We start from the raw sequence: 12,998 nt of genomic DNA on the forward strand, positions 1-12,998 counted from the left end.
ATTCTGATAGCCCCATACTGGCCTCGTCAGCCTTGGTTCCACTCCTCGAGATTGCAGACTTGAATGCACAAGTTTCCAATAAAATCGGATCTACTGCTCTGGGGGGGGGGTGTTTCACCACAGGATAGACAAAATCAAACTCACGGCCTGGCTTATCCTGCAGGACAAACCTTTTCTGAAGAAGTAAATCATGTCCTAGAGAATGCAAGGTGTTTGTCTTCTTACCAATCCTACACTCTGAAATGGAACAGGTTTACTTTATGGTGCCAAGGGAAGGGTGTGGACTCCCTGGCTTCTTCCTTACCTGAGATTCTTGAATTCTTTTGGGAACTCAAACAAGGGGGATTGTCCAATTCATCCATTAAGGTATACTTGGCGGCTATTTCTGCCTTTCACCCTCCTGGGGATAAAAAGACGGTATTCTCTCACTGTATGTCAAAGTTATTTTTAAAGAGTTTAAACAATTTGTTTTCCCCGGTTAAGCCTTTAGTCCCTCAATGGTCCTTGCCTTTGGTTTTGGCTAAGCTTATGTTGAAACCTTTTGAACCCCTGGCCACTTGTCCTTTACGTTTCCTTTCTCCGAACGTGGCTTTCCTGGTGTCTGTTACATCAGCCAGATGAGTGGGTGAGTTAGCTGCCTTATGTTGTGAGCCTCCTTATCTGAAGGTCCACGTGGACAAAGTAGTTGTTAGAACTAAGGTGGAGTTTTTGCCTAAAGTGGTTTCGAAGTTTCACCTTTCACAAGAAATATCCTTACCAACCTTTTTTCGTAGCCACTCTTCAGAGGCTGAAAGGGTTCTACATGTGTTAGACGTTTGTAGAGCCATTTTATTTTATTTGGATAGAGTTAGGCCTTTTAGGTTTGATTCCAACTTTTTTGTTTGTTTCTGGGGTCGAAAAAAGGGTTAAAAGGCCAGTTCTCATACTTTGGCTCGTTGGGCAATTCAAACTATTTTACTGTGTTATAAAACCGCACTTACCTTGTCCGTTGGAAGTTCATGCGCATTCCACTAGGTCCCAGGCGTCTCTGGCAACCCTCTTGAGAGGTGTTCCGATCCAGGACATCTGTAAAGCGGTGACATGGGCTTCAGCAGACACGTTTGTCAAGCACTACGCCTTGGACATCCTAGATAGAAGAAAGACAGCAGTTGGCACAGTGGTCCTGCAGTCGATCTTCTCATGTTTGGAGTTTACTGCCTCCACCCAGGTATTTAAGCTTTGTAATCTCCCATGTGGGACTGCACAGGAAGACCGTAAATGAAAAACAGTGTTGCTTACTTGTAACTGTTGTTCATCTAGGTCTTCCGTGCAGGCACACATACCCTCCCTCCTTCCCCGCTGATACTCTTAGTACTTACTTTGCAGTACGGTGGTGAAAGGGGACTGAGGGTACGTTGGAGGCGCCCCGCCCTTTAGGAGCCATTTTCGGCAGGAAACACAGCTGTACAGGCATGCTGAAGGGCAAGGGCACCCCCTAGTGGCTCTGAGTTATAAAAAAACCTCCAAGATCGGCAAGCCTGTGCGTACGATGAATAGCCGTTACAGGTAAGCAACACTGTTTTTCTGGGGACTGTGAATGTGATGAAACACTGAATTTTAAAGCTGATTCAGAGATATTTAGACTTTCACTACAGTTATATTTGTGGGATTATAGCATACAAAGGAGCCAGCGCAATTCCAGTTTTTAAAATGAGGATTCAGAGTTGCAGACTAATTAGCTTAATGTCTTTGCTGAGTAAATTGGTATAAAGTACTGTTAAAATTAGAATTATTAAACATATAGAAAAATAAGTCTGACTGAAAATAAATTGGCATTGTTTGTGTGAAGAGAGGTTCTGCCTCACTAACAGTGCAATCCTAAGCAAAGTTACTCCAGTAGCCCATTGATTTCAGTGGGCTTAGACTGGAGTAACTCTCCTTAGGAGTGTGCTTTAAGTATCTGGAGTTCTTTGAGAGTATCAGGAAGCATGAAGATAGATGATATCTACTAAATATTATATATCTGGAACTCCAAAAACTTTTCACAAAGCCCATCGCTGAAAGCTTCTGTGGCCAGAGTTATTGATTTTAAAAGTGGCTAAAAGATGGGAAACAGACATTTCTTGTAATGAGGTGAGGGGGAAGCAGTGGAGTTCCACAAGTATCTGTATAGAGGTGTCATTAACATTCATAAATGATTGGAGTGTGAGGTAAGCAGTGAAATGACTGTGTTTGCACATGGTATGAATTTCTTCAGCATATTGAAAACTCAAGCAAACTGAAAATATCCAAAATGTTTTCTCCAAACTGGATGAGACCCAACAAAATGGCAAGTGATAATCATTGTAAGCATAAAGTGATGCATGTGGGGGTGGGAATCCATATTTAAGATACACAGTGATAGAGGATGTATTGGTAGTAACGAATCAGGAAAGAGATCTTGGGGATTATGGTGGGGAAAACTTTCTGCTTGCCAGGTAAGACGTTTAGCAATTTGCTGGTGGTTTCTTCAATGGCTTGGCCACAAAAGGTCACTGAATAAATTACATGGCAAGTGAGGATTTTATAGAATCATAGAATCATAGAGTTGGAAGGGGCCATACAGACCATCTAGTCCAACCCCCTGCCCAGTGCAGGATCAGCCTAAAGCATCTCTGACAAGTATTCATCCAGCCTGTTCTTGAAAACTGCCAGTGAGGGGGAGCTCACCACCTCCCTAGGCAGCTGATTTCACTTTTGAACTACTCTGACCGTGAAAAAGTTTTTCCTAATATCCTAATATTCCTAATATCTTAATATCCAGCATCCTTTGTGCATGTAATTTAAGCCCATTGCTTCGGGTCCTACCCTCTTCTGCCAACTGGAACAGCTCCTTGCCCTCCTCCAAATGACAGCCTTTCAAATATTTAAAGAGAGCAATCATGCCCCCCCTCAACCTCCTCTTCTCCAAACTAAACATTCCCAAGGCCCTCAGCCTTACCTCATAGGGCTCAGACTCCAGACCCCTGATCATTCTCGTTGCTCTCCTCTGCACCCTCTCGATTTTGGCCACATCCTTTTTGAAGTGAGGCCTCCAGAACTGCACACAATACTCCAGGTGTGGCCTGACCAAGGCAGTATAGAGAGGGGTTATGACCTCCTGCGATTTCGACGCTATGACCCCTTTGATACAACCCAAGATTGAATTAGCCTTTTTTTGCCACCGCATCACACTGACTGCTCATATTTAGTTTACAGTCCACTCTTACCCCAAGATCCCTTTCACGTATACTACTGCCCAGAAGTGTATCCCCCATCCAGTATTTGTGCCTCCCATTTTTGTGGCCCAGATGTAATACTGTGCACTTGTCTTTGATTTGAACTTGGCTCACCCCAGTCTTAGTCTAGTATTATAACCACTATACTATGGTGTCTCTAAGTCTGCAGCACCTCTTACACTTTGGCCGTTTTCTCACGTCTTACTGGCCGTACAAAATCGCGAAAAACTCCCAGAACGACGGCGTCTTCCAGGCGCAATTTCCCATCATGACTCCCATTTGGCGCAGCCGGTAAGATGTGTAAAAATGGCCTTCATGTTTATACTGCTACTGTATAGAGTTGGAGCTTTTCCATTATGCTCTGAAACTCCCCCTTTTTATGAAACAGCCTGATGAGGACTTTAAGGGAGCTCAGAAGCTTTGCTTCCTAATTTGGTTGGAACTAATAAAAAGGTATTAATTTGCTATTCTTGCATTTTTCACATTGAACTATGATAGAACAGTCTTTCCTTAGAAAAGTTTACACATTTTCCATTCTGTCTTGCCTTGAGAAATCCTGTAACATAGAAGGAAGAAGTGGGCCAAGTCTAGATTTGCCAGGTTTTTTGCACTGCTCAACACTTTGGCATATTTGATAAGGCTTTCTTCTCTAGACCCGGAGAGACCGGTGTTAATCCTGTGGGATCCAGACTTGACATACACCTGGTATGTTTTCTTTATCTCTGATTAACTGTTCATTCTTTCCCCTTTTCTTCTTTAACTTTTCAAGGTGTTCATCCTGGTCACTGCCAGTGCAAGGAAGGTTATGCAGGAGAAAAATGTGATCATTGTGCCTTTGGTTATAAAGGCTATCCAAACTGTGTGCATTGTAATTGTAGTCTGGTTGGCAGCATTAATGATGACCCATGCATGGAACCTTGTCTTTGCAAAGTAAGTGTGCTGCACTAGATTCCCTGTTTGATTTATTGTGAAATTTGAAGTGGGATTTGTAAATGAATTTAATAAGAAAGAGTACTTTGTTCATGGCAGGCATCCCATCCTGTGACTAGCAATTAACTGGGACTTAAGTGGAGTCTCTGTGGATGGAGATTTAAATTAAGATTAATGGCATATCTCTCACAATTTTCACAGAGGCATTAATGGGAAAGTATGCGAATGAACTTGTAAATGCAATTGGGGGTGGAAAGGGGTGACTAAAATACAATATTAACAGTTAACAGGGCAGTCCTGTGCTGAGTTATACCAGTCAAAGCCCACTGAAATTGACTTGCAGTAAATGGAGGTGAGCATCATTATTGGCACTGATGACAGCCCTGGAAACGTTTACTGTTTTCTTATATGCTTAACTCTCCAAGCTTGAAAGCTAGATGCTTGCTCCCCACCCCATCGCTCCCCACCCCACCCTCAATGGGAACCTTCCTCCCCCTTGGTTCATCTGGCACCTACTTTATTGTCTTTTAGGCCCAAAGCCAAAACATTTCTTTTTACTCAGATCTTTAGCTGATGGATTTACTCTTTTTTAGCTGTTTTAATGGTTTTCTTCTAGTCTGAGGACTGTTCTATGAATATCACTGTTATTTTATGTCCCTGACTTGTTTACTGTGGCTTATAGTTAATGATTTGTTTTTAATATTGATAATTTGTCAGCGCAGTCTTTCGCAGAGTAGCATCCCTGAGACCATCTAAGCTCACTGAAAAGAACGTTTCTTTATGATTTTATCCTTTTGTTTTTACTTACGAATGTCCTCAAGCATGTTTCTGGAGAGGTACCATGTACATTTTTTTAAATTAAAACATGGCATTCTTTGGATTCCTCTAAGAATTGCATAGCATGTGAATCTTTCTTTTTACCCGATCCTAAATTGAAACATTTAGTTACTACTTGTCAAAGTAAGATATTGGTCAGATGGATTGAAACAATTTATGAAACTAAGCACAAAAGATTCTGTGCTTTTGTTAAGAATTATTAAAATGTATACTATGATTCTAGGAAATTGTTTCAAAATTAGGAACTGATGGATTTTAAATTTATGGGTTGAGGAAAATATAGGATGATGACAATCCTCTTGGAATAGGTAGTAAACCATTTTGTCCAGCTGTTTTTGTGCATTTGCTAAATGTGAAAAGAGTGGAGTGGGATTGTGCCTGCTGGCCCTACCCTCAGTGTCTGCACATTTTGTCAGACTTCTTCATCAAGCCTCTTATACACAAATGATAGTGACCCTACCTTTTATACTTTTACATGCAGAAGAGTTTGCTTTAGGTGGTTGGCTGAGCATATGAAGGTCATGACAAATGGACATGAAGCTGCTCACTCTATTCAATGCTTATTTAGTGGATGCATGCGCGGAAGTCTAAAGAGGACCATTATGTATTTTAATTCTTAATATTTTCATTGTTGGTGGTATTACAGTTACATTGTAACTGTATTGTTGGTGATGCTGAACATTTATAATCTTATTGATAGCTGAAAAGGGGGTGAAGATGACAGCCTGTGTTCCATTACATTTTTTTTCTTTTAGTGTCTCCTCAATTTTGTTATGCCAGGACTCCTTTTAACTTGCAATGTACACTAGTTATTTAGTATGGTGACCATAAACCAAACATATGCTTTTTACAGGAAAATGTACAAGGAGAAAACTGTGACCACTGCAAGCCAGGATTCTACAATCTTCAAGAAAGAAATCCCCAGGGGTGTACTGAATGTTTTTGCTTTGGGGTTTCTGATGTCTGTGAAAGCCTTTCATGGCCCGTCAGCCAGGTAAAACACTGCTAGCACCATTTATTAATTTATTTGCTTTATTTATATAGTCTGCCTTTCTCACCAAGAATCAGGGTAGATCACATGATATAAAACAATGCAGCCAAGCAGCATTAGGTCTCCCATAATGCAATAAGACTAGGAATACAAAAGTGCAAAAAGATCAGTGCAAAAAGAAAAAAGGTTTTTCTTTTATTCCCATCTGTTTTCTACTGGCGCCCCCACAAATGTGCTGTATGTCTTCCTCATACGTGTTCCTCTAGGCCTCTGTTTAACAATCTCATATAAATGGTGTAGAATGGCATAGCTGTGGGTCAGGCTGAATCCAGAGGCTCACAGTTTCAGGAGATGCCCCAGGAAGCCGAAGGTCTCTCTTGAATGAAAGTTTCAGAACAACTGATAGGATATTGAAGAAATTTACTTCCTCATGCATCTGATACATTTAGAAATGTTTATATTGAAATAAATTTTAATAGAACCACTGGCACTATTTGATTATGCTACAACAGATTAACATGACTATGTCCCTTTGCAATTATATTCAACGAACATAAGAAATGAAAAAGTGGCAGTTAATGGCACCACTGTACATGTTTCATTAAGTCTTTCTGTATGTTTCCTCTTCATCTGTAGGGCCTAAGTCCCATTTTAAAGTGTTATGTGCAAATCCTATGATACACTAACTTCCCCTATATTGCTGTTCTGCTGAGGCCTAAAAACATTTCTGTGTGGTCAGGGTATGCAAATAGTCAGGTGATCCACTTGGCTGTGTTTACATGTGTTACCTGAAGAAACCTAGCCAGTATTCTTTTTCCTGAGAGAGCTGCATTTCCATGATGGTAAGAATCTGGCCTTAGTGAACTAACAAGTTATAAACAACTCTTCCCATTAAGAGAATATGGGACATTTTTTGTCATACACTTTCCCCCCTGTCACTGTGAATGAAAAATGTGCCCTGCACTTCTCTGCTTGTATTAAAGTAGGGGACCTACAAGGCAGCATCTCATTTTAACCTGTACCCCCTTTCCACAATATTTCCTCTGTCCTCCTTCCTGGAAGCCCCAATAAACTTTCCCTGCTTCTTCCTCTCCCCATCCGCCAACCAAGCTACCTTTGTCTCTTTCAGCTTTCCGTTACCAGCCCCCCTCCCCCCCAGGTAGCCTCTCCCCAGGAAAAGTCTGAGCAAGTTCTGAAAATTGTTCAGTATCCTGGGTAAGTTTTGTAATGGCTCCTGCCAGGCCTAGCCAAGTTGCATTGTGGGAAGTCGCTTGAGTAAATTGTGTAGTGGTCGCTGCTAATCTAGCCAAGTTGTGCAGCAGTGAGTTGCTTGGACGAGTTGTGTGGTGGCCAATACTAAGCCTGGATAAGTTGTGTGGGAGAGAGTTGCTCAGTGGCTGCTGCTGGGCCCAGGAGAGTCACATGGCAGTAAGTGACCTGCATCAGTTGTGCAGTGGCTGCTGCCAGGCCTGGCTGAGTCATGCAAGTTTCATGGTAGTAATTTGCCCAGTCGCTGTTCCTGGCCCTGGCAAGCCCTCCCTCCAGGGCTCATTTGGAGGCGGAACGCACCGGAACAGTGTTCCGTTAGATCTGAAAAGACGTCATGTAGGTTTTGGCCCCGCCCACGTGATTCCTTTTCCTCCTGGCTGTCCTTGTCTTCCGCAGCAGGCAGTGGCAGCTGCAGCAGCACCACCACCACCTCCTGGTTTCCCTGGTAGGAACCGGGGGCGGGGGCAGGGGTATGGGCCGTCCTTGAGGCCTGTAAGTGGTGAGGGCTCTCCAAAGAAGGGCAAGATGCTTTGAATTCATTCTGCTCTGCTGCTTTATTTTCATTTGTGACTCATGAGAGAGAGGGGGGAGAGAGAGAGAGAGAGAGAGAGAGAGAGAGAGAGAGAGAGAGAGAGAGAGAATGAGTGAGTGCAAGCCGAGTGGGGCTGGGCTCCAAAGGAGCATAAGCTGTTTTGAATGCATTCTGCTCTGCTGCTTTATTTTCATTTGTGACTTGTGAATGAGTGAGAGAGAGAAAGTGAGTGAGTGAGTGAGTGAGTGAGTGAGTGAGTGAGTGAGTGAGTGAGTGAGTGCAAGCCGGGTGGGGCTGGAGTCGAAAGGAGGGTAAGCTGCTTTGAATTCATTCTGCTGCTTTATTTTCATTCGTGTAAGTTCGTGCGTGCGTGAAAGCAGGGCTGGCTCTCCAGAGGAGGGTAAGCTCCTTTGAGTTCATTCTGCTTTAAAGAAATACCTGGATATTTTTGGGGAAAGATGCCTGAGGGGTGGATGTTACACTTCGGGTGATGTCAGGGGGTGTGGCATATGCTAATGAGACATGCTAATGAGTTCCTGCAGTTCTTTTTCTAGGAAATGACCCCTGCCTCCCTCCATCAGGAACACAGAAGGGGAGGGGTTGGACCCTTTGCAGGGAAGTTTTGGTGCCTCAGTGCAACCCTGTTCTTATCTCCACTGTCTGTGATTGGAGAAACTAAGCCTTGGAAGGCTCAGCAAAGTTGTTGTCAAGCAATTCCCAAATGGCCACTAAGATCTTGGAACATAGTCTTGCAAGAACTCAGTGAGCATTCATTTCTTCAAGCTACCGATGCTGCTTCTATTGTTTTGGGAGCTTTGTTCCCAATGTATTATTTGTATATATTTCAGATTTTTCTTCAAACCTTGTGCTTTCTTCAGATTTGTAGAAAAATAACCCCCGGTCTGCCCATTGTGTGGATTTTTTGATCAACACTCTATGGCCCATTACAAAATTCTATCTACTGATTATACAGAGAGAAAACATTATTGTCATTTCATATATAAATTTGATTTCTAGCTGAGTTAAATAATGTTTTTTTTCTTTAAGGTGTCTTCTATGGGCGGGTGGATGGTGACTTCTCCATATACCTCAAAAACTGTGCAGCCTCAACAGGGACAGTTTGATGGACCTCACCAAATAAGTATTAATAACATAGAAGCTGCAAAATTTCTGAAATCTCCTTTTTACTGGTCTGCACCTAAACCATATCTTGGAAATAAAGTGAGCATCATAGAATAACAGTTTTTTTTAAAAAATTATCCACTCTTTATTTTTTTAAAAAAATTATTCACTTTATATTTACAGTACTGTGAATGTAAGTCAAATTTATCAAAATGACTACTGTAAGTTTTCCTTTTATTCCTGTTCATTCAGTGACATTAAGCATTATTATTTTCCAATCCATTTTTTGTCTCTTATCCATTATGAATCATACATTATTTTTGATTAGTTTATCCTCCTCAGCTTTCTTTTCTTTCTCTGCTTTCTTGTCTGGTCATGTTACAGGACACATTTCTTTCATTTTAAGTTATCTTCAAAGTGCTTCACTTTTGAAGTGAATCTTCTTGGCAGGCATTCTTAGGTGGAGTTGGTCTGAGAATCTTAATCCCACTGTTGGTATAGTATAGTAGAGAGACTGTAGATGACAGTTTTATCAGTTGCTTCATACGTATTTTTGCCAGTATCTGAATAAGCAATGCATATGTTTTGAAAATTGTACTGGTATTATAAGTACATGAAAATTATTGTTCACTAACTATATGCATGTTTTATTCTTCTTCACCTTTATGCTGCAAAACCTCATGGTTAGTGTTAAGGTTATTTTTTTGTAATTCCAGCTCACTTCCTTTGGTGGTTACTTGAAGTATACAGTGTCTTATGATATTCCCATGGAGAGTACAGACAGTGACTTGGTATCTAATGTGGATGTTATTATTCAGGTAATTTAAGTCATCATTGTAGAGTATGGATGTTTGAAGTGCTTCTTTGTATGCTTGGGGGTTGTTTTTGTTGTTTTCCTTTCTGGTAGCAGCCAATTCTGCCTCTTGGAATGATCTCTGGGTGGCACCCCAGCCATGGGATTTTTTTCCAGTGAACACGGGGGGTTAACACTGGGAGGGGAAAGGGGCTGAAGAGCCTCATACATCTACTCTATGGGATGTTGATCTTAAGCTTTGGTTTTTTAAAGGGTACTTTGAAAAAGTTTCTGAAAGAAAAAGGCAGAGTTATGTGTTGTTATTTTAAATTATATGAGCTGAATATTAAATTTTCCAATTTGCACTAGAAAACAAGCTCAATATTTGTCTATATTATTTCTATGTTATTTCTATCTTTTCAGGGTAATGGTCAGATTTTGTGTACAAGATCTGAAGGGTTGTCTTTGCAACCTTATGAGGAGTATTCGAATACTGTGAGGCTTATATCTGAAAACTTCATTGATTTTAACACAAGAAAATCAATAGATCGTGATATACTGATGACAGTTTTATCAAATGTTACACGTCTTCTGCTCAGGGCCAATTACAACATTGCAAAAAAGGCTATATACAGGTAAGAAGATGGAGGAAGGTTCGACTTAATTCCTGTGGTATTCAGATTCTAAATTTTTATTCTCTTCATTTTCTATGAGCAAAATTTTTCACTAATTTTACCTAGTTTAACTATAAATATTTCTGTATGAAAAAGATGTATTCTGCTGTTTTGCACAGTATCCATTTTTAAAAGCTCATATTGTGAGATTTCTCTTATTTATGTGGCATCCCATATGTTAAAGTATTGTTCTTTGTTCTAGAATACTACAGCTTCACAGGTAGCTGATTAGCTGAGAATACTGGAGTTCTGCACAAATCTATACCTTATAATTAAAATCTTATTCTGTCAAACATAAAGCCTCTTTCATATGGCCTTTTCACATGTGTCTTTGTCCAAGAACTGGCTCTTTCTTATTGAGAGAAAAAAATAAGCAAAAGCGCATCCTGCCTGTGGTGTGCAGGGGATTAAAAAAATTGGCTTAGTCTGGCACATGCAGTGTTGACAAAGCAGCTCATTTATAAAACACCACTTCCTTTCTTGCAGTCTAGTAGGCCTTTAAGTTGGAAAGTATGTGCTTCTGAATTCTAATGAGCTGACATTTTGTTTAATCATTGTTCTGCTTTAGACTTTGTGGAACAATGGAACTCTCTATGATCAAATCTTAGATTATTCTTTATTTTTTCCCATATGGGACAGGACTGTGGTGCACATCTGTTCAGCTGTCATTTCTAAGTATTGCTGAAATGTTATGTTACAAATAGTTTGAAATACTGATAAAGATAATGTGTCTGGGAGTTCCATACATCTGTGAGCTCCCTGTATAATTGCCCATTATGGAAACTGGTATAGAATTTTGTATCGTCTCAGTTGTCACTTCCAGTAAAAGCAGAACTTTAGCTCTCAAGAAAACCTTTGAAATATTTCATCTTTAACTACCGATGATAGTGAAACAATAGATGTGTTCAAAAGTGTGCCTCTGTTGAAAATAACCAAGAAAGAGGTACAGATTGAGAACCCTTATTAGCACCCTGAATTAAGTCTTTCATATGCAAGATCCCAGTCAGTTACTGTTGCTTGGTTTATATGTCACAAATAAAACTGAAGATAAGGGCTTCAGGTTTGCATCTCCCCCCCCTCATGCCTCCCCCCTCTTGTCCTTCCTCTGCTGCCCATTCTGCTGCCTCAGAATTCTACCACCTCATTTTGTGGTTTGTATTGACCAGGCCTGCAGCTATCCCAGAAACTCCAGTATGTAGCTATATTTGAGTTGTAGGGAAACATAAATGAAGGAGGAAAATAAGATCATAGGATTATTAAAGCCATAGAAAGTGACTGGTCCTTTATGCTAAACATAAATCTCAGTCTGCTGTTTTTCTTTGCCCATGATTTCTTATCTTTGAGAAATACACAAAGGATTCTGCTTGTCAGAAACATTCAGTCTTGAAGTATTGCAGGTGTTACAAAACTTTTGGGACTACATTTAGTACTTCAGAATATTTATTACTAGAGATGGGCATTATCCGCATTACGAACGAAAAAACCCCCATGATAATGGCGATCGTGCGATCATGACCCGGCGGATCGTGATTGGCCACAGCCAACGATCCAGCAGTTGGGAGAGGCCTGGATCGGGGCGATCGGGTTCGGTTCGGGGATCCAGACACTCACGCGCCAGCAATCTATTCCCCTGGCAACGGAGCCAGGGGAATGCCTGAGCTCTGTTTGTCCTCCTTCTGTCGCCCTGGAAACCCAAATGGAAGCCCAGCTTTCCTTGATCAGCAGGGCTTCCTTCCAACCACGGAGCAGCAAAGCAGTCACAAGCTGAGAGAAGACACCCAGGGGAAGGAGGGGGAAGGGGGTGTTCTGTAGCCATGGGCACTCCAACCTCATCCCTGCAAACCCTGATAGGCAGCTCTGACGGCCAAACACAGACCTCCTGTGTTGCTGAATGGGACCCATGCTTATAAATAGGCGTGGTCTCCCAGGCTGGGTTTCACTTTCTGTGAGCAGTGGAGTGGGACAGAGCTCTTGCTTGCTACTTGCTAGCCTTTGGAGAGAGAGAGAGAGACTGAGAGAGTCGGCCGCCGCCGCAACCCACCTTCCCACATAGCTGGGAATACCAGCGTGCCCCGCTTTGGCATCCACGATCCACGGCTCGGGAACGGGAGATGATCGGTGTGGATCGTTAATTCGGGATTGTTGCTGGCGCCGATCCACGATCAGCTGGATTGTTAAATTTTTTTGGATCGTTCCCCTCTCTATTTATTACATAATCAAATATATTTTATTTAGAAGTATGCATATAAAGGGTTAACTAAGTATAGTTTTGGATCTTAGTTACATGTATTTTAAAAAGAAGCATATGATGCCATTCTGTTGTAGATTGGGTTCTGTCACTTTGAATACAGCAAATGCCAATCTCATAGATCTGACTTCAGCTGTGGATGTGGAATATTGTGAATGTCCTCAAGGTTACTCTGGGATCTCATGCGAGGTAATCTATCATACTTCCATGTGTAAGGAGGAGTAAGCCTTATTAATGTAGATTCTAATACAAAGTTGTATTTTTGACTGCAGTTTTTTAAAAATCTTTGATGGCAGAACGAAGTTTTTCAAAGTGAACTTTTACTGTTGCATATTTACCACAGAATATCTTTCCCCACATTTTTAC

General features: G+C 41.3%; 1 protein-coding gene across 1 annotated transcript in view; it reads left to right on the plus strand.

The window, feature by feature from the left end:
- LAMA1 (laminin subunit alpha 1) overlaps positions 1-12,998 on the plus strand; it is a gene marked incomplete at its 5' end in the record, with an annotated part of 132,054 nt that overhangs the window by 22,174 nt on the left and 96,882 nt on the right. Inside the window, 6 exons of the mRNA XM_054985784.1 lie at positions 4,006-4,166; positions 5,857-5,997; positions 8,843-9,016; positions 9,634-9,735; positions 10,134-10,345; positions 12,710-12,821. Of these exons, the coding sequence (XP_054841759.1) occupies positions 4,006-4,166; positions 5,857-5,997; positions 8,843-9,016; positions 9,634-9,735; positions 10,134-10,345; positions 12,710-12,821 (902 nt within the window). The remainder of the gene's footprint in view (positions 1-4,005; positions 4,167-5,856; positions 5,998-8,842; positions 9,017-9,633; positions 9,736-10,133; positions 10,346-12,709; positions 12,822-12,998) is intronic.

This window comes from Eublepharis macularius, chromosome 7, assembly GCF_028583425.1.
Source record: "Eublepharis macularius isolate TG4126 chromosome 7, MPM_Emac_v1.0, whole genome shotgun sequence".
In the NCBI taxonomy this organism is placed as follows: Eukaryota; Metazoa; Chordata; class Lepidosauria; order Squamata; family Eublepharidae; genus Eublepharis; species Eublepharis macularius.